The sequence below is a fragment of the Salmo salar genome, chromosome 20 (assembly GCF_965601325.2).
Source record: "Salmo salar chromosome 20, fSalSal1, whole genome shotgun sequence".
Taxonomy (NCBI): domain Eukaryota; kingdom Metazoa; phylum Chordata; class Actinopteri; order Salmoniformes; family Salmonidae; genus Salmo; species Salmo salar.
In genome coordinates, this window is record NC_138310.1 from 73,346,599 (window position 1) to 73,369,152 (window position 22,554).

The 22,554-nt window shown below is 43.3% G+C and overlaps 2 protein-coding genes across 2 annotated transcripts; one reads left to right on the top strand and one right to left on the bottom strand.

Moving 5' to 3' along the window:
• Positions 1-721: 721 nt before the first annotated feature.
• Positions 722-15,123, top strand: LOC106581314 (phenylalanine--tRNA ligase beta subunit). Its single transcript, XM_014163284.3, has 16 exons — positions 722-983; positions 4,228-4,283; positions 4,389-4,543; positions 4,683-4,755; positions 5,353-5,468; positions 5,893-6,043; positions 6,165-6,273; positions 6,404-6,536; positions 6,715-6,766; positions 7,703-7,764; positions 11,781-11,988; positions 12,094-12,174; positions 12,302-12,394; positions 12,640-12,757; positions 12,961-13,113; positions 14,585-15,123. The coding sequence occupies exons 1-16, from the start codon at positions 926-928 to the stop codon at positions 14,734-14,736; spliced, it is 1,770 nt and encodes a 589-aa protein (XP_014018759.1). The 5' UTR covers positions 722-925; the 3' UTR covers positions 14,737-15,123.
• A 1,786-nt stretch (positions 15,124-16,909) lies between these two features.
• LOC106581310 (sphingosine-1-phosphate phosphatase 2) lies at positions 16,910-20,263 on the bottom strand. The gene is given in 6 exon segments (XM_082966112.1): positions 16,910-17,026; positions 17,028-17,133; positions 17,136-17,215; positions 17,217-17,497; positions 17,962-18,051; positions 20,090-20,263. Coding segments are annotated over 6 exon segments (846 nt in total). The 3' UTR covers positions 16,910-16,911.
• Positions 20,264-22,554: the final 2,291 nt, after the last annotated feature.

The window sequence follows — 22,554 nt, forward strand, 5'->3', positions numbered from 1 at the left end:
CTGTTACCGCAAGGCAAGCAGTACCGGAGCGCCAAGTCTAGGTCCAAGAGGCTTCTAAACAGCTTCTATCCCCAAGCCATAAGACTCCTGAACATCCAATCAAATGGTTACCCAGACTATTTGTATTGCCCCCCACTCCCCTCTTTTACGCTGCTGCTACTCTGTTATTATCTATGCATAGTCACTTTAATAACTCTACTTACATGTACATATTACCCCAATTACCTCAACACTGGTGCCCCCACATATTGACTCTGTACCGGTATCCCCTGTATATAGCCTCACTATTGTTATTTTAATGCTGCTCTTTAATCATTTGTAACTTTTATTTCTTAGTCTTATATATATATATATTTTAATTGGGGGGGGGGGGGGGGCGGGGTTTAGAAACTGCATTAATAAAAATTTGATTTGATTTGACTAGTTGGGAACTCAGAAATAAACAAGCGCAGACTGGCAAAAATCGTTTTGAACAGTCATCCAACTCTGAATTTCAATTTGGGAATTAGGGCCTCTTTCTTGAGCTCCAACTTTCCGACCTGAATGTCACTGACGTCAAGATTTGACCTCGTATTCTTCTGAGTTTAAAAAATATATATATATAAAAAATAAGAGTTCACCGTTGTCTTGAAACGACCATCGTTATCGCCTTTCCCTTCTCACCTGGGACTGGTAGACCAACAAGGGTGCGTTCACAATACAACGGTTCTACCCCGTTGCACTTGGTCTTCGATAGTCCAGTGTGACTGTGAATTAACTATTTGAAATGGCCGTTTATGTTATTCGATACAAAATGCGACTTTTGGTAAGAGTAGTGCTTTACCAATAATTCAGTCTGGCATTATCCCGGACAGCTACAGCCGGTTTCGAGGGGTCCTTCAGTCTTGGAGGAAGGATTTGCAGCTAGCGGTTAGCCGTGGTCAACATGCCGACTGTCAGTGTCAAAAGGGATCTTCTGTTCCATGCCTTGGGCAGAACATACAGTAAGAAATGTTACTTACCATATCAAGTAATAGATATTCAGTAAATTTGACAATTAATCTAGTATGTTTCTGCGTTGTGTTTTCAGGCAGAGGGAACGTGGCTATAGCTAGCTAGTTAGCGGCTGCATGTTTTAATGGATGGGAAAAGCGTTAGCTAGCTTCAGCTAACAGCAACTCATGCGGTGGCAATAACAGCGTTTCGCTCATTTTGTGTATTTATCAACATATCACATATTTCACATACACAACAACGGCATTTACTCAGTTTCTACTGAATAGTGATTGACAACGGATTTGATAGTGTTGACAGAACTTTTAATTTTTTTTTATCAAAATACAGATCAACAATTTACATTCTTACATCAAAACATTACGCAGGTATTAATGAGAAAATACTGGGAAAAAAATAACCAATTCTAGTGCAATTGTAATCACTCTGAAAAAAATCCTATTGTAATGCTTTAGGAAAATATTATTCTTGTTATTGTTCACTAGGGTTAATGTTTTAATAAAATAGTTAAATTCAATCAAAGAAAATGTAATTTTGGTATATCATTTTTGTTTGAATTAAGTATTTGGCAACAAGAATATTAAAAAAAATCATTTCAGTGGTCTTGTTATCATTGCAATAGTAACATATCTTTCATGTCAAAAACATGGGTAGTGTTCATAATGGTAAATAAGTATTTTGCAAGGTTTTCTCGCCTTCTTTTTCACAGAAAACACATCATCAATAGCCCAAAATGTGGACAACAGAATTACATGGATATATCTTATGTAAAATTTTGAAGTGCACTTCCTTAACTTTGTTTGGTATACAGTATTTGTAAGGCCTTAACCATGCATTTTCCCAGACAATGTTAGGAATAAGCATGTTCCAGAAAAACTTTCCTCTCTGTGTAAGTTGGTTTTGTGACTGAAGAATTTGTCTTATATATTTATTACAAGATCTCTCAAGTAAGCACACACCTTCCAATCTGAGTTCTGGATAAACTTTGTGATCATTACCAAAACTAAGATGAGTTTTCATTAGTGCAGTTAGACCACTGGGAAGTGGGAACGGCTTTGATCACAGAAATAAACTCTCTGAAAGGTATTGGAAACTCTTTCAATGTTATAAATTGTTCATACGTGAGAATATTACCCTTGTTGTTGAAAACATCAAGAACAAAGTCAATATTCCTCTCATGCCAGCTAGGGTAGAACAATGATTTATTCCTTACAGTTATGTCTGAATTATTCCACAAAAGAGCTTTATGAGGGGAGAAATTGTGCAGGAAACATATTTTCCAGGCCATTAAAGCTTGTTGGTGAAACCTAGACAATTTAGCAGGTAATCTTTCATGATATAATTACATTTCAGTAACAATTGAAGACCTCCCAACTTAAACACATTATTTGGAATGAAATACCATATTGATTCAGTATTGATCAAGCATCTTTTCAACCAGTTTATCTTGAAAGTGTTATTTAAATCAACAAAATCCAACACTTCTAGACCGCCTTCAGCTTTTTTGTTAGAAAGGACTGACTTTTTTAGTTTGACTTATTTTTCCAGATAAAGTCAAGAAAGGTCTTATTGATCTCGTTACAAGTTGCAGGATTTACACATAACGATAATGAGGGGTACAAAAAACGAGACAGTCCCTCTGCCTTGAACAGAAGTACTCTCCCAATTATAGAAAGATATCTTTGTAGCCAATTATTAAATATATTTTTGGTTCCCTTAATTTTAGGAGAGGAATTCAAATGTTGTCTGACTAAGTGGTTTTTTTGACAGATGTATTCCTAAATATTTAACACAGTCCTTTACAGGAATATTTTCTATTTCTTTATCATCAGAGTCAAATAAACATAAGATTTCACATTTAGAAACATTCAGTTTTAATCCTGATGCGATAGAAAATGCAGTTATAGTATTAAGGGCATGGGCGACCTGATGTTTGTCTCTTAAAAGAGTAGTATCATCAGCCAGTTGGGACATTTTAATTTCTTTGTTAAAAATGGTTAAGCCATACAAATTTGCATTATTCAGAATATCTAGAGAGTTCCACAACCAAAATGAATAAAAATGGCAAAATTGGGCATCCCTGACATACACTTATGTTGATACTGAATCTTTTGGAAGTATAAATAGTTCTGTGTTACTAAACCTTAATATCTTTGTAAAACATGCAAATTACTTTGATAACATTTTCACCAAATCCAAAAATGTTAAGACACCTAAAGAGAAATTAATGTTCAATTGTGTCAAAGGCTTTACAGAAGTCCAGAAATAAGACAACCGCATCTGAGTCAATGCATCTGAATAATCTATAAGGTCCAAGACTAAACGAATGTTAGAGCTGATGTGACGGCCCTTCATAAATCCTGTTTGAGTCTCATTAATAATGGTATCTATTCCTTTCTTTAATCTTTAGGCATAAACCAGAGCAATCAATTTGTAATCAATATTTAATAAAGTAATTGGTCTCCAATTGTCAATGAGAGAAGGGTCTTTATCGGGCTTCGGAATCAATGAAATAAGGCCCTGTTTCATAGTGGAGACCATTTCCCCACTTTTAAAGCAATCTTGAAACATATTAAAAACGGGTCTTCTAGTAACTCCCCAAACTGTCTATAGAAGTCAACTGACAGGCCATCAGGACCAGGGGATTTCCCTTTTTTCATTGAATTCAGAGCCTCTCCAATTTCTTCAATTGACCCAGGTGAATCGCAAACTGAGTGGAAATCATCCTCAATTACAGGGACACAATTCTGAATGTGGCAAATGTAGCTTTCACAACCATCTTCCTGAAATTGAGAGCTGTAAAGGTTTTCATAAAAGGAATTGACAAATGATGATATTGTAATGGGATCTTTGCATAAAACATCGTTCATTTTGAGTGCAGTTATAGATTTTCTTTTGTAGTTTCTCTTTTCAAGTGCAAAAAAGTAACTAGTGTTTCTTTCCCCCTCTTCAATCCATTTTGCTCTTGACCTTACAAAGGCACCCTTTGCCAGATCCGTGTAAAGCTGTTCTAATTCTAGTTGTAAAGAAAGTGTTGACAGAACTGATGCTTGTTATTTCACAACGATTGCATCATTTCCCAGTCCAGACCTATCCTACCCTGCTACTGACTGACCACATAGCTACGTCCATTTAACTAGTAAAATATAACTCAATTAAGAATGGAGGTGTGACCAAAATACATGCATTGTTCCAACAGATATTAAAATGTTGTTCTCTTTTTTTTCCTTTCAGCTGATGAAGAATTTGATGAGTTGTGTTTTGAGTTTGGGCTGGAGCTCGATGAGATTGTGAGTAGAAGACTGAGGATGAACCTCAACCATATCCACTTGTTTGTGTGATAACCAATTTAGTATTTTCGGGCTAACCATCCCCCTTCTAACCCTGTCCTTCAGACGTCAGAGAAGGACATCATCAGTCGTGAGCAGGGGAACACCAAGGCAGAGGGGGCATCTGATGTGATTCTGTATAAGATTGATGTCCCAGCTAACCGCTATGACCTGCTGTGTCTGGAAGGACTGGTCAGGGGCCTGCAGGTCTTCAAGCAAAAGTATGTAAACACATCTAGATGGAAAACGGTGTGCTTAAACATGACTCTTACGTTGCCAAAGTACTTCAGCTTGTGCTGCTTTATCGTGTGTGTTGTCTTCAGCCGTGTATTGACTTCTCCATGTGTGTTTGCGCTCCAGGATGGAAGCCCCTCGCTACAGGCGTGTGAGTCCAGCCAGCGGAGAGCCTCAGAGGCTGGTCATCACAGAGGTGGTGGGTGGATAACACGGACAGGTTTTCTGTTTAATGATCTGGGTCTTAGGTAGAGTGTAGGGTTGTTGAGTTTGGTGTTCAGAGGAGGTGTGTGGAAATCACAGACCACAGTTTAATTACCTGGGTTCTGGGCAGAGTGTAGGGCTGGTTCATTTGGTCATCACAGAGGTGGGGGTGGAAAACATGGACTTTTAGTTTAATGACCTGGGTTCTGGGCAGAGTGTAGGGCTGGTTCATTTGGTCATCACAGAGGTGGGGGTGGATAACATGGACTTTTAGTTTAATGACCTGGGTTCTGGGCAGAGTGTAGGGCTGGTTCATTTGGTCATCACAGAGGTGGGGGTGGAAAACATGGACTTTTAGTTTAATGACCTGGGTTCTGGGCAGAGTGTAGGCATACATCTTATCATGAATGAACCACCACCGTAGTCCTTTGTGACAAGATGATTAATTAAGATATTGAACTGTTGATGAACGCCTCTACATTTGTAGAGGCTGTGCAAAGGAGGCTTTGGGTCAAGTGTTGGAAGTAAAAGAGTGGAATTTTAGAGATGAGTGATAGAATCCTGTCTCGGACTGTGGGTGTGCCTGTCGCAGACGGCTGCTGTGCGACCCCACGCTGTGGCTGCAGTCCTCAGGAACATCACCTTCACACAGGAACGCTACGACAGCTTCATCGAACTACAGGAGAAACTCCATCAGAATGTCTGTAGGTTAGTCAGACACCTAACACATCTCTACCTTCACAGAAAAATATATCTAAATCCCACACATCAGTTTGACCAACTCAGTGGCCTTCAGGTTAGTGTCCGCCCTGAGATTGGAAGGTTGGTGGTTCGTTCCCCAGTCTATGCTTGGCATTCAGCATTAAGGAGATGTCCAGCAGGTGTACATGTATATAAAACTGCCTTAAGCTACAGAAATAGGAGATAGGGCCAGGAACCTATGAGCCGTTCTGGCTGGACAAGGCTTACTTACGCACACCATTTTACCTCTGCATATTTGTCAACGTTTTGGTCAGAACTTTTTTTCAATACCATGTCTCATACTTCAGTGATGGCTTTCAGTGTGTTCTTCTCTGGGAGTCTCTGAGATGTGTTGTCTCAGGGGAAGTTGTGACTAATCTGTGCTCTGTAGGAAAAGGACTCTGGTTGCCATCGGCACCCATGATCTGGACACCATTTCAGGCCCCTTCACCTACACAGCCAAACCACCTAGTGACATCCGCTTCAAACCTCTCAACCAGGCAAAGGAGTACACCGCACAGGAACTCATGAGCCTCTACAAGGTGAGCAGGGATTGGCAACAAAATTATGAGCCTCTGTAAAATGAGTTGTGATTGGCTATGGCTAGAGATCTTTTATTTCTCTCATCCAATGTTTCGATTTCTTTGTATTTCTCCCTCTCAGACAGACAGCCACTTGCGGCACTATCTGCACATTATTGAAGACAAGCCTGTATATCCTGTCATCTATGACAGCAACGGCATTGTATTGTCTATGCCTCCAATTATCAATGGTGAGGACACACACACACATAACCACAGGTTACATGCCAAACTATAAACCTAGTGGACTTCCAATATTGATTAACTCATCGTATGCTGTAGATGCTGTTCTAACAGTCTTCCCTCTGTTGTTTTTTTTAGGGGACCGTTCCAAAATCTCCTTGAATACAAAGAATGTTTTTATCGAGTGCACAGCCATTGATCTTACCAAGGCAAAAATGGTGTTGGACATGATGGTGACGATGTTCTGCGAGTATTGTGAGGAGCCTTTCACGTGAGTCCAAGCAACAGCTGTTTAGATTTTTATCACTGAAATTAAATAACTAATAGCTGAACCTAATGTTTTTGTATGTAAAATAAGACCGTGAATTAGTGGAAATGATAGAGATAAGTTCCTTTGCCCGGCCCCACTTTAAAATACTCCTCTTGATCTATGTCCTGTTCTCTCTCAGGGTAGAGGAGGCTGAGGTGGTGTACCCAGACGGCAGGACCTGCCTGTACCCGGTACTGTGTCCACTTACCATCACTCTGCAGTCTGTTTCCTTTTGTGGGGAAAATATACTCAACAAAAATATAAACGCAACATGTTAAGTGTTGGTCCCATGTTTCATGAGCTGAAATAATATACATTTTCCATACGCACAAATGATTATTTATCCCAAATTTTGGCCACAAATTTGTTCACATCCCTGTTAGAAAGCGTTTCTCCTTTACCGAGATATGTCACACCTGTCAGTAGGACAAATTAAGAAGCTGATTAAACAGCCTGATCATTACACAGGTGCACCTTGTGCTGGGGACAATAAAAGGCCACTCTAAAATGTGCAGTGTTGTCACACAACAAATTGCCACAGATGTCTCCTTTTGAGGGAGTGTGCAATTGGCATGGCATGCTGACTGCAAGAACGTCTACCAGAGCTGTGGCCAGAGAATTTAAATTCGAATTTCTCTACCATAAGCCGCCTCCAACATCGTTTTAGAGAATTTGGCAGTACGTCCAACCGGCCTCACAACCCCAGACTACGTGTAACCATGCCAGCCCAGAACCTCCACATCCTTCTTCCTCACCTGCGGGATCGTCTGAGGCCAGTCACCCGGACAGCTGATGAAACTGAGGAGTATTTCTGTCTGTAATAAAGCCCTTTTGTGGGAAAAAACTAATTCTGATTGGCTGGGCCTGGATCCCCAGTTGGTGGGCGTAGGCCTTCCCAGGCCCACCCATGTGAAATCAATAGATTAGGTCCTAATTAATTTATTTAAGTTGACTGATTTCCTTATATGAACTGTAACTAAGTAAAATCGTTGAAATTGTTGCATGTTGCGTTTATATTTTTGTTCAGTATATATTAGAACTTGCTCGTCAATATTTAAATTCAGACTATCCCCATTCTATCATTTTCCTAACCCTCTACCTTCCTGATATACTATGTGACCTCTCAGGAGCTGGCTTACAGGAAGGAGACTCTGTCAGCAGACTTCATCAACCGCAAAGTTGGCATCAGGTAACTAAGTGACTTGAAATAATACCCAACCCTGTTTCTGGAGATCTGGGGCGGCAGGTAGCCTAGTGGTTAGAGCGTTTGACTAGTTACTGAAAGGTTGCAAGATCAAATCCCCGAGCTGACATGGTAAAAATCTGTCGTTCTGCCCCTGAACAAGGCAGTTAACCCACTGTTCCTAGGCCGTCATAGAAAATAAGAATTTGTTCTTAACTGACTTGCCTAGTTAAATAAACAAATGGGAATGAAGGCTACTTACAGTGTTGGAAAGGGATCACAGCAGTGATTGAATGAGGGTATGAGGCATGAGTTGAGATGTTCAGAGGCTTGACCAGTGCAGGACAGGATTTGACTGGGAAGACAAACAACACACTACACAGACAAAAGAGCTAAGAATGAGTTAGTCCAAGCAAGGAGTAAAATGTATTTGTAATAATGTGATTGTGTATGTGATTGACTATACATACTGTAATGAGAGAAAATTGATACTCACAGTGGAGGGGAAACATTCATGTGCCAGTGGATGAGCGGGCACGTGGCATCAGTTTATGTCAAGCGAGCGTTGACAATGGTAGTAGAGTGGAGTAGTCATCACTCCTTAATCAGGGAACATGAGGGGACTTGGCTGTAAATACAAATAGCAGATACATTCCATTACAGCTGTGCCAACCCTTATCATCCACATACCTGATGATAACTGACAACAGCAAGCAGACTGGTGGCACAATAGGTCCCAGAGCAGTGGGGCAATTTTTAAGTTGATTAGACTGAAACAATGTCTTGTTTTCATCCGATATAGCATGTCAGATTTCTAATGTTTAGGTGTAGCCTAGGCTGCTGCAACATTTATGCCATGAGATTTTGCTTGTCTGTCCGGAGTGGTTGTGTTATCATCTTTGTTAAATAAGTACTGGAGGAAAGTGGAAAGCCTCCCTGAGTGCATGTGAAAAAATGCGTTGCATCAACCTCTCTCATTAATCTAACATTTGGAAGCTATCAAATAAATGGAATTGTTTCGACATCCCAGAAAAGACAATTGAAAGTTCGATATGTTCCGCAAGTAAAGCATCGTAATGTGCAATTACCTCTGCAAGCTCCTTGTAGTTGCCCCTGTTAACCAAACTTTCCCTCTGGTCGTGTCCTCTAACAGCAAACTGTTGCATGTCCTGCTTTTGTTTTTTTAGTTTAGCTGAACGATTGTTGTTCTTCATGTCACTGTACCCACGTTTCGACCAAAGCTCAGACTTTCCAAAAAGCAGGGAAGGCCAGCAATACAGGCGCCCTGATGAAAGGCTCCCTGTTAACCAGCTAACGTTATACTTTTGATACCAATTGGTATTGAATGCCCTCACCTTTTCATCCTTTATCATGAAACTGATCTCAGGCAGAGGTCGACCCTCTTTTAATTCGCACCTTTTCCATGTACCCCAGAGAGTGAAAGGGGTTCTTCAACAAAAAGGCCACAACATTTTCGGCAGCGTTGGCCATTCTACCATTCTGGCAGAGAAAACGGCACACTCATGCTGGTAGCTAGCTAGCTACTGAAGTTAGCAAGGCAAATTTAAATAAATTGCATTTACTGGACACAAAAAAAATCTAAAACCAAGAAAACAATTTATAATGTACCTCCTCCGTCTCCTGTAACTTGAAAAAATGAATTTGAAATGAATAATATCCCCAAAATGCTCAACTATAACTCTTCACTCTTAATCTCTATCCAACAATGTCACCAAGTCTCTCAACACACAGAACCCCCATAATGCTCTGTGGCACAATCCCAATACAACACACTAGGTTCATTCTCTGAATGAATAATTCTATGATTGGATGGACAACATGTCAGTTCATACTGCAAAAGCTTTCATTGGTTGGAAGACGTCCTCCGGAAGTGGTCATAATTACCGTGTATGTCTATGGAAGGGGGTGAGGCCTACCCGCCTCCTAGGTTTTGTATTGAAGTCAATGTAGCCAGAGGAGGACTGAAGTTAGCTGTCCTTTGGCTACACCATGGTGCTAGCCCAGACAGTGCTGTTGAACTTACTGTAGACCTTCATTGCAAAACAGTGTATTTTAATCAATTATTTGGTGACATATGAATATATACTGCTCAAAAAAATAAAGGGAACGCTTAAACAACACAATGTAACTCCAAGTCAATCACACTTCTGTGAAATCAAACTGTCCACTTAGGAAGCAACACTGATTGACAATAAATTTCACATGCTGTTGTGCAAATGGAATAGACAACAGGTGGAAATTATAGGCAATAAGCAAGACACCCCCAATAAAGGAGTGGTTCTGCAGGTGGTAACCACATACCACTTCTCAGTTCCTATGCTTCCTGGCTGATGTTTTGGTCACTTTTGAATGCTGGCGGTGCTTTCACTCAAGTGGTAGCATGAGACGGAGTCTACAACCCACAAAAGTGGCTCAGGTAGTGCAGCTCATCCAGGATGGCACATCAATGCGAGCTGTGGCAAGAAGGTTTGCTGTGTCTGTCAGCGTAGTGTCCAAAGCATGGAGGCGCTACCAGGAGACAGGCCAGTACATCAGGAGACGTGGAGGAGGCCGTAGGAGGGCAACAACCCAGCGGCAGGACCGCTACCTCCGCCTTTGTGCAAGGAAGAGCAGGAGGAGCACTGCCAGAGCCCTGCAAAATGACCTCCAGCAGGCCACAAATGTGCATGTGTCTGCTCAAACGGTCAGAAACAGACTCCATGAGGGTGGTATGAGGGCCCGACGTCCACAGGTGCGGGTTGTGCTTACAGCCCAATACTGTGCAGGACGTTTGGCATTTGCCAGAGAACACCAAGATTGGCAAATTCGCCACTGGCGCCCTGTGCTCTTCACAGATGAAAGCAGGTTCACACTGAGCACATGTGACAGTCTGGAGACGCCGTGGAGAACGTTCTGCTGCCTGCAACATCCTCAAGCATGACTGGTTTGGCGGTGGGTCAGTCATGGTGTAGGGTGGCATTTCTTTGGGGGGCCGCACAGCCCTCCATGTGCTCACCAGAGGTAGCCTGACTGCCATTAGGTACCGAGATGAGATCCTCAGACCCCTTGTGAGACCATATGCTGGTGCGGTTGGCCCTGGGTTCCTCCTAATGCAAGACAATGCTAGACCTCATGTGGCTGGAGTGTGTCAGCAGTTCCTGCAAGAGGAAGGCATTGATGCTATGGACTGGCCCGCCCGTTCCCCAGACCTGAATCCAATTGAGCACATCTGGGACATCATGTCTCGCTCCATCCACCAACGCCACGTTGCACCACAGACTGTCCAGGAGTTGGCGGATGCTTTAGTCCAGGTCTGGGAGGAGATCCCTCAGGAGACCATCCGCCACCTCATCAGGAGCATGCCCAGGCGTTGTAGGGAGGTCATACAGGCACATGGAGGCCACACACACTACTGAGCCTCATTTTGACTTGTTTTAAGGACATTACATCAAAGTTGGATCAGCCTGTAGTGTGGTTTTCCACTTTAATTTTGAGTGTGACTCCAAATCCAGACCTCCATGGTTTGATAAATTGGATTTCCATTGATTATTTTTGTGTGATTTTGTTGTCAGCACATTCAACTATGTAAAGTAAAAAGTATTTAATAAGATTATTTATTTCATTCAGATCTAGGATGTGTTGTTTGTGTTCCCTTTCTTTTTTTGAGCAGTGTATTTAGTATAGTTTTATCTGAAAACGATATGTTTTTTAATGTTTCACAATTTTTATTTTTAATTAAATTTCACTGAGGAGGACGGTCCTTCCCTTCCTCCTCTGAGGAGCCTCCACTGCAACATTCCTGCAGATGCTTGTAAATGGTTTACATTGTACCTATTTAGCAGACACTCTTATCCAGAGCGACTTACATGAGCAATTATGGTTAAGTGCCTTGCGCAATGACGACATTTTTTTACCTAGTCTGTTCGGGGATTCGAACCAGCAACCTTTCAGTTACTGACTCAATGCTCTTAACTGCTAGGATACCAGCCGCTGTTTGTTTGTAATGGTTTGTTTGTCTCCAGTGAGTCGACTGAGCACATCGCCCAGCTGTTGACCAAGATGTGCTTGCGCTCAGAGGTCACAAGCGACGGCGAACAGATCGAGGTAGAGATCCCGCCCACGCGCTCTGACGTCATCCACGCCTGTGACATCATGGAGGACGCTGCCATGGCGTACGGTTTCAACAATATTCCCCGCACCACGCCGCGCACCTACACCGTAGCCAATCAGGTGAGGGTATTCTTCAGCAGGTTATTCAGGAGTGAAGTTGATTGGTTGTTGACTGGATCTGCTGGTTGGGTGGTATTGTTTTCTATCTCATGACTGTGTTTTTAGCTCCCACTGAATAAGCTGTCAGAGCTGCTGAGACAGGACCTGGCTGCTGCTGGATTCACAGAGGCCCTCACCTTCGCCCTGGTAATGACACCTCACTCTCTCTACCTTTGTGGACTCCAGGAAGAGTAGCTTCTGAAAAAGCTAATGGGGATCCAAATAATAAACATGCACACACATTTTCATGTGTTGTATCCGTCTTCCTGTGCAGTGTTCTCAGGAGGACATAGCTGACAAGCTGTTGAAGAACATCTCAGAGACCAGAGCATGTCACATCTCCAACCCCAAGACAGCTGAGTTCCAGGTGGACCACCATTACCGTGGATTAATCATGTCTCTATGATAACATTATAAACTGCCCCCCTTTAGTCTCTGAATGATCTCTTACGATTGGTATAAATTACAGCAATTATCAAGTAAACCAGTTGAATGGATTCTATTACCCCCTGTTGATGTGAGTGTTTCCTACATAAGAGAGTGCTGTGTGACTCGGTGGGTTGGTCAGCGGCTGGTGGTGGTGGTAACAGCAGTGCTCGTCTTCTCCACCAGGTGGCGCGCACCACCCTGTTGTCAGGCCTGCTGAAGACTGTGGCTGCCAACAGGAAGATGCCTCTGCCTCTGAGGCTGTTTGAGATTTCAGACGTGGTGCTCAAGGATGAAACCAAAGGTGTGAGGGTGTGACCCAAGTGTTCATCATGTAGTGTATTCACGGATATGTGTAGAAATAATGTCATTGTATGCCTGCCTTTCTAATTTCTTTATTAGGACAAACATGAATGTACATACTGATTCCCTCATACTCAAGAAGACACACTGTCATTATCAGTTTCAGACATCCTAATGGCCATGTTGTCCTCTGCTCTCCCTCAGACGTGGGGGCCAGGAACAACCGTCGTCTGTGTGCTGTCTACTACAACAAGAGTCCTGGGTTTGAGGTGATCCACGGCCTGATGGACAGGGTCATGCAGCTGCTGGAGGTCAAACCAGGCCAGGGCAATGGCTACCACATCCAGGCTGCCGACGGTAAGACAACCAGGGAGCCATCTCACTAGTTTAAACTGGACTCTCTCTCTGTCTCACTCATTCACCCCTCCCACCGATGTGCGTGTCTCCTGCCACAATCAGACATAGGAGAAATCGATGGGCTCAAGTACCACAGAGAGGGAGGGATGAGGTTGCAAAGAGGGAGAGCAGGGGTGCGGAGGACAGAGAGAGACTTGGAAATCAGGGGATAGAGAGGGAGCGTAAGAGCATGTAGTTTCAGCAGGGGGAGTCAGACTGCATGTGAGTCACGTCTACTGTTGCAGTGCCCCTGCCTGGGTTTACAGGGAGATAGAATGGCACATCATGGGCATTTAGACTGCCTGAAACAAACACACTTACACAGCTACAAAAAAACACTTCAACTGTTACATTTACACGACTAGCAAACTATTATGCAGACCAGACACACAACACACATGCAAAAAAAGATGTGCTCCTCATGTCTGTGTGACCTTAACCCCATTACAGGGTCATGATCTTCTGCAGGACCTCCCGCAATGTTACCCTATGGGGGGAGGGAGGGACTCTTAAGGAGCAGATGCCCATGTTTCACTTAACTGTCAAATTCAGCCTTCCCGTTCACTGTTAAAGGCATGCTTGACTGTCTGGTTAGTGTTGACCTTGGCTCAGAGAGAATGAATCTGAGAGGGTTTTCAGGGTGGGTGGAATAGGTTGTCACTTGTCAGGCTGGCTGGCTTGAACTTAGCTATTAGTGTACCATTTTTAAAGACTGGTTGTCATGGCGCTGCCCTGCTTTCGAAGAGACACACAATGTGGAGCGCTTTCTGTTGCTAGTTAGGAGTTAGCATCTGAACGGTGAGCTAAGGAGTACATTAGCTTTTAGGAGCAAAGCAACGTGGGAAGAAGTGAAGCACCATGGGAGAAGAGAACAGAACAGCATAGGAACGGAACATGTCTGTGGAAGTGGAGTCATAGCAACCCTGAGCCTAGATGGTCTCCTTGAACAGGCTCTAGCAGTCATTGTTTTAAAAAACCTTGTCAGTGAGTTCTCTCACATCAAATGTTATTTGTCACATGTGCCAAATACACCAGGTGTAGACCTTATAGTGAAATGCTTACTTACAAACCCTTAACCAACAATGCAGTTTTAAGAAAATACATTAAAAAAAGTAAGAGATAAGAATAACAAATGATTAAAGAGCAGCAGTAAATAACAATAGTGGGGCTATATACAGGGGGTACCAGTACAGAGTCAATGTGCAGGGGCACCGGTGTTGAGGTAATATGTACATGTAGGTAGAGTTATTAAAGTGACTAACTATTCCACACATCTGAGAATAGTTATGTCTCATTATCTCTTGAGTCTCTCGTCTGTGTGGAAACATTTATTCAGACTACACTTTTGACGTTTATTTTCACTGGACCACTGAGAAGCCTCATCACCTCTCCTTCCTTCCCACCCCCCTCTTCTTTTTTTCCCCACTTTCAGATTCCACCTTCTTCCCTGGTCGCTGTGCTGAGATCTTTGCGCGTGGGAAGAGCATAGGACGCCTCGGGGTCCTTCACCCTAATGTCATCAACCGCTTTGAGCTCACCATGCCATGCTCCGCCCTGGACATCGACATCGAGCCCTTCCTGTGATGTCACAACCACACCCTGGGTGTGATGTCACACCCAGACACACACTGAACTTGTAAGACCAGCAAACTCATCAACCAACACAGATTCATTTACTCATGCTCAGTCCATCCCAACACAGGTGTTCCCAGCTTTTATTTTTTTTTATTTTTAGGAAATATCACATTTACATAAGTATTCAGACCCTTTACTCAGTACTTTGTTGAAGCACTTTTGTCAGCGATTTCAGCCTCAAGTCTTCTTGGGTATGATGCTACAAGCTTGGCACACCTGTATTTGGGGAGTTTCTAATTTTTCTCTGCAGATCCTCAAGCTCTGTTAGGTTGGCTGGGGAGTGTCGCTGCACAGCTATTTTCAGGTCTCTCCAGAGATGTTCGATTGGGTTTCAGGCCGGGCTCTGGCTGGGACACTCAAGGACATTGAGACTTGTCCCGAAGCCACTCCGCGTTGTCTTGGCTGTGTGCTTAGGAATGTTCGTCCCTGTCTGAGGTCCTGAGCGCTCTGGAGCAGGTTTTCATCAAGGATCGCTCTGTTCATCTTTCCCTCAATCCTGACTAGTCTCCCAGTCCCTGCTGCTGAAATACATCCCCACAGCATGATGCTGCCACCACCATGCTTCACCGTAGGGATAGTGCCAGGTTTCCTTCAGACGTGATGCTTGGCTTTCAGGCCAAAGAGTTCAATCAGCCCAGAGAATCTTGTTTCTGAGGGGCTTTAGGTGCCTTTTGGCAATCTCCAAGCGGGCTGTCATGTGCCTTTTACTGAGGAGTGGCTTCCGTCTGGCCACTCTACCATAAAGGCCTGATTGGTGGAGTACTGCAGAGATGGTTGTCCTTCTGGAAGGTTCTCCCATCTCTACAGAGGAGCTTTGTCAGATTGACCATCGGGTTCTTGGTCACCTTCGTGACCAAGGCCCTTCATTCCCGATTTGCTCAATTTGACAAAGTGGCCAGCTCTAGGAAGAGTCTTGGTGGTTCCAAACGTCTTTTATTTTAGAATGATGTAGGACACTGTGTTCTTGGGGACCTTGAGTGCTGCAGACATTTTTTTCCCAGATCTGTGCCTCAACACAATCCTGACTCGGAGCTCTACGGACAATTCCTTCGACCTCATGGCTTGGTTTTTACTCTGACATGCACTGTCAAATGTGGGGTCTTATATAGACAGGTTTGTGCCTTTCCAAATCATGTCCAATCAATTGGATTTACCACAGGTGGACACCAATCAAGTTGTAGAAACATCTCAAGGATGATCAATGGAAACAGGATGCACCTGAGCTCAATTTCGAGTCTCGAGGGAAAAAAGGGTCTGAAGGTATTTCAGTTTTTTTTATTTCATACATTTTCTAAAAACCTGTTTGCTTTGTCATTATGTGGTATTGTGTGTAGATTGAGGGGATTTAAAAAAAAAAAAAAAACATTTTAGAATAAGGCTGTAATGTAACAAAATGTGGAAAAAGGAAAGAGGTCTGAATATTTTCAGAAGGCACTGTATATAAGAAGTGTGGCTGTATTTTTATCTCCATGGTAATAAAAATGAGACATCAGCCTGTGAATTCACTGCAGCCCTGTATTTCTGAATTCACTGCAGTCCTGTTTCACATGAGCTTTTAACCCATATACTGTACCATTGAAAGACATTGCTCTGAGCAATCATTTTAATTCAGTCATTTACATTAAAGGTTTGTCTTACAGTGCATTAGGCCTATATGCTGTATGAGTGTAAATAACAGGAAGCCACAGCTGTGGTTCAACAGGTTTCATTGTTTATTTTTGACTTGCATGGTCTTGTTAGGTGGGTCGAATGCTCTTGGACGGAGCTTCATCTACTTAATGAAAGATACAACAGGACATAAACTCTGACAGTACAATGCAGTACTGTAATTATGCAGGTGTTGCTTAGGTATGGTTGTGGTAGTGAGAGGAAGCAGGTATCAAGAACTTACAAAAGTGAAGGGATAAAACGGTCAAATAACAAATAATGCAAATAACATGTTAAATAAAATTGGTGTAATTCAGAATTTTTTTACTTTGTCTTCAGTCTTTCAGAGTTACACAATGTGTGAAATACAGAATCAATGTATAAAATGTACAAATGTCACAAATATACAAGGCACATTTTTATACAACACTTGCTAGGATCCTGTCATCATTCATGTTATATAGTAACAGCATTGGGTCATAGCGGTCCCAGTATTATGAACAGTCTATTGACCAGAATAGAGTGGACCAAGCTTATGAATGTATAGGTGGTGAATTTATACGGCACCTCAATCTCCTTCCTCCTGGCATCTGTCTTTGACCGACAGTCCATAGCAGGAGCACAGCACCCACAGACTGGCTGTCTTCACCATCTGTCGAGTCGCCACCAACGCCATGACACCCACCACAAAGCGGCGCTGCCCAGGGCTAAGCCACCCAATGTCAGTGCTGGCAGGGGTACGGGTAGCACCCCCTGGGGCTCAAACGTCACCCCCAGCCTCATTCATCCAGTAGCCCACAGAACAGCCTGCACTCACCCCCAGGATGGTGGTGTAATGGTCCAGCTCGGGGTAGGTGTAGCTCAGGAAGAAGGCCAGCACCAATGCCCCGAGTGGGGAGGTGAGCTGGAGCCGGTCAAATGTTTCCCAGTATGGGTAGGTGACCACTATCAATGTGGCTGAGATTAAAGCACCACAGATCACATCCTGAAACCAGCAGGGAGGGGGAGTGTATCTTTTGTACATGTATTTGATACATTTTTGTAACTGCTTAGACAGACGACATATTCATAGTAGTTTGAAGGGTGATGTGGTCTTTATGGTGATGAAGTGCTAGTCTGAGTCAGAAGAGGCTGGTGTGAGGAGCTATAGGAGACAGGCTCATTGTAATGGCTGGAATGGAATGAATGGAACAGAGTCATACATTTGGTTTCCATATGTTTCATAGTGATACCGTTCCATTTATTCCATTCCAGACATTACAATGAGCCTGTCCTCCTATAGCTCCTCCCACCAGCCTCTTCTGGTCTGAATGTTGCTCTGGAACCTCTTATCTCAACTTTACAGGTCATAATGAACTACTTATTCTTATGTAATGGCATGATGAATGTCGAAGTGAAAGGCAGGTCCCCCTAGCTAACAGTGCCAGCCAGACATACAGTATGAATAATAAATACTGCATTGGGTCTGAATGTTTTATACAGTACTTTATATAGTACTGTCGGGGCAGAGCAGAGGAAGAGACTCACCAGATCAGAATGCATGCCTGTGTACAGACGCCTCAGACACACCTACACAGACAACACCACCGCCACAAGCAGACCCACTTTAAACTGGAACTGTGGACAGAATATATAGGTACACACAAATCACACTTAGACGTGGCTACACACACTACTACAAAATACACAACTATCTGATGAGACGTTCTCTGATACTTTGATAAATAAGGGATACAATCTGAAAACCTGTTTGGGACTGTCAGACTGATGGTGTAACCAAGAAATTCCCAACATTCTTCCGTACAGAGAGTCGGAACGTGCTTAATCCAGCTAGCCAATAGGAGGGAAATGTACGTATTGTTTATACACCTATCCAATTCCTCCAGATCTACACGGCTCTAGGAGTAGGGGTTGTTTCTGGGCAGGGCCATGCTCTTATCTTCCACTTCTTGCTCACCTTTTCTCTTTTCCTCTCTGTCTATCCTTTTCCTCTTGTTGATATTTGTCCTCCATTAGTCAGTCCTCCATTAGTCAGTCCTCCTAAGACAACTACAGCTATCTGTCATCCATCTATTCTGCCACTTTGACATATGGACTGTCTTAAAGTCATCTTTTTACTCATGTCTGTCCATCTCCCCTTCCCTCTCACTCCTTTCATATAATTTACCTATGTGTTTTTCTTTCTCTCCATTTCAATGACAGTGAAGAAAGCCCATGTCATGTATATTCATTGACCTCCTTTTCCCTCCCTCCCTCCCCTCCTCCTCCTCCTCTTTTTCCTGTGTCTTTTCCTTCCCTTTGTAGCTAGGGGGGGCTTTCAGAAGAAGTTAATGAAGAGAGGACTCTGAATGGACACAAAGGATGCTGGGATGGAGGGGCCACTGTGATTGACTGTCCTGACCTTTCACCCCTCAACCTAAGAGATCGCCTCAGGCCATTCAGACCACTGCACCAGACCACTACACATCTATAGCTATGTGCCCTCTCAGAAACATAAACTAAGTTACCACTGCACCAGACTACTATAGCTATGTGCTTTCTTTGATTCTCAGAAACAATGTCACCACATGCATAGATATGCATGCTCTCGCAGAAACAATGTCACCACTGAAGCACACTACCACTGTATCTGAGGCTGGTGCACACTACCACTGTATCTGAGGCTGGTGCACACTACCACTGTATCTGAGGCTGATGTTGTTTGAGTAGCTGATTGATTGTTGTGTGTGTGTGTGTGTGTGTGTGAGGGAGAGAGATTGACAGTCATTTACTCTGTAGTCAATCAGAGGAACAAACAGCAGCTGTGTGGGTGTGTCTGAAGGTGACTGATGGTGACTGGCCATCGCAGAAATGTTCCATATGCACAAAAAGCTTATTTCTCTCAAATGTTGTCCACAAATGTGTTTACATCCCTTTTAGTGAGCATTTCTCCTTTGCCAAGATAATCCATCCACCTGACAGGTGTGGCATATCAAGAAGCTGATTAAACAGCATGATCCTTACACAGGTGCACCTTGTGCTGGGGACAATAAAAGGTCACTTTAAAATGTGCAGTTTTGTCACACAACACAATGCCACAGATGTCTCAAGTGCAATTGGCATGCTGACTGCAAGAATGTCAATCAGAGCTGTTACCAGAGGATTGAATGTTCATTTCTCTAACATAAGCCACCTCCAAAGTCCTTTTACCGAATTTGGCATTACGTCCAACCGGCCTCACAACTGCAGACCACATGTAACCACGCCAGCCCAGGACCGCCACATCCAGCTTCTTCACCTGCAGGATCATCTGAGGAGGGGTGGGGGTACTGAGGGCTATTTCTGTCTGTAATAAAGCCCTTTTGTGGGTAAAAACTCCTTCTGATTGGCTGGGCCTGGCTCCCCAGCACCCCTGCCCAGTCATGTGAAATCCATAGATTAGGGCCTAATAAACTGATTTCCTTATATGAACTGTAACTAAGTAAAATCTTTGAAATTGTTGCATATTTCTGTTCAGTATATATAACTATGTGGCACTAAACTCTCCATGTTTACATCTATGGTTCTGTACAGGCCTTGTCCCAGGGAAGGGTGCAAGCGATGAGTCTCCCCCAAGACTGAGTAGCAGAAGCTTGGCAGGGGACCCAAGGGGCACAAGGCGCTGCATGAGCCTCACCTGAACCCTGGAAGGGACACTGAGGAGGAGGGTAAAGATGGTAGTGGCAGCCATGGCATGGGTGGTGGGAAGGCCATACACAGCGTCCACACGCTTCTCCAGCTGAACCACCAGGGGCAATAGAGGGCGAGGCAGCTTCAGCACAGCCTGCGCCTGGCTGATGTACATCACCATCTGGAGGAGAGGAGAGGCGGAGAAGAGAAGGGTAAGTCTTCATAAAGGGCTTTACTAATACATTTGATTGGTTGGAACGCTGTACACTTTTACTGTGAAAAAAATAAATAAAAAACATTCTAATGTATGAAGCTAACCAGATGGTTCAAAGCTCCATTAAGAATGGCCACACAGTATCCTATAAATAAGTAATCATTCAGTCTGTAGTAACCAGTTTGCAAGAAGATGCAAGGCACACTTCTATAAAAGGAGCACAGTCTGCAGTTGCTCAGTAACACAATCTACTGTAAGAATCCAATACATCCATGAGCTGCTGACACAGTACCTTCAGTTGATGCTGACTGTGTACCTTTACAGTAACACAGACACGCTCCACAGAACTCAGGTTCTGACACAATGGTTGTGAAACAAATGATATTTTACTGATACAGCAGAGAGTTTGTGCAGAAAAACTATGTATCACAAATGCATTGTACATCAGTAGCAAAACCTTAGTGTGTACGTGGCCAGAGAGGGTGTGCAGTGTGCAGGCAATGCCAGGCCAGGGATGTGCGGCCAATCAGTACACACTGACTGTCTACTACACATCCTTAGGAGACGGCGCTAGTGGGACACGGGGGCTGACCCTCCACCCAGGCTGGAGTTGTATTTAGCTCTGCCTGTTATATTTAGAGAGAGAGAGAGATGGGGTAGGATAGAGTGTGCAAGCTACAGAAAGAAAGATATAGAGGAGGTAACCATGACTATTCCTACTGACAAGATGGGGACACTATAATCATTGAGTGTTTGAGTAACCACGGTCCATGAGAGAGAGAACTGCCTATAGGCTTCTTATCCTCAAGGTTAGCATAGCAACCAGAGTTTATAGACTGAAAGTGAAAAGAGGAGGGAGGTAGGGAGGGAGGGAGAAAGTCAGTCACTATCTATCTCTTTAGCAATCAGCCGCTTGTTCCCTGGAGGCTACTGCCTCCAAGACACCATTTACTCTGCCTCCACCCCAATGGAGGCAGAGTATAAAGCAATCTCACTAGTATAAAGACCTCCTCCATTCCTGCCATTATTGAAAGAGATTGTGATACCTCACATCTCAAAATTGGGTTACTTAATGTTAGATCCCTCACTTCCAAGGCAGTTATAGTCAATGAACTAATCACTGATCATAATCTTGATGTGATTGGCCTGACTGAAACATGGCTTAAGCCTGATGAATTTACTGTGTTAAATGAGGACTCACCCCCTGGTTACACTAGTGACCATACCCCCTGTGCATCCGGCAAAGGCGGAGGTGTTGCTAACATTTACGATAGCAAATTTCAATTTACAAAAACAAAAACAATGACGTTTTCGTCTTTTGAGCTTCTAGTCATGAAATCTATGCAGCCTACTCACTCACTTTTTATAGCTACTGTTTACAGGCCTCCTGGGCCATATGCAGTGTTCCTCACTGAGTTCCCTGAATTCCTATCGGATCTTGTAGTCATAGCAGATAATATTCTAATTTTTGGTGACTTTAACATTCACATGGAAAAGTCCACAGACCCACTCCAAAAGGCTTTCGGAGCCATCATCGACTTAGTGGGTTTTGTCCAACATGTCTCTGGACCTACTCACTGCCACAGTCATACTCTGGACCTAGTTTTGTCCCACGGAATAAATGTTATGGATCTTAATGTTTTTCCTCATAATCCTGGATTATTGGACCACCATTTTATTGCGTTTGCAATCGCAACAAATAATCTGCTCAGACCCCAACCAAGGAGCATTAAAAGTCGTGCTATAAATTCTCAGACAACCCAAAGATTCCTTGATGCCCTTCCAGACTCCCTCTGCCTACCCAAGGACGTCAGAGGACAAAAATCAGTTAACCACCTAACCGAGGAACTCAATTTAACCTTGCGCAATGCCCTAGATGCAGTTGCACCCCTAAAAATTAAAAACATCTGTCATAAGAAACTAGCTCCCTGGTATACAGAAAATACACGAGCTCTGAAGCAAGCTTCCAGAAAATTGGAACGGAAATGGCGCCAAACCAAACTGGAAGTCTTCCGACTAGCTTGGAAAGACAGTACCGTGCAGTATCGAAGAGCCCTCACTGCTGCTCGATCATCCTATTTTTCCAACTTAATTGAGGAAAATAAGAACAATCCGAAATTTCTTTTTGATACTGTCGCAAAGCTAACTAAAAAGCAGCCTTCGCAAATGGAGGATGGCTTTCACTTCAGCAGTAATACATTTATGAACTTCTTTGAGGAAAAGATCATGATCATTAGAAAGCAAATTACGGACTCCTC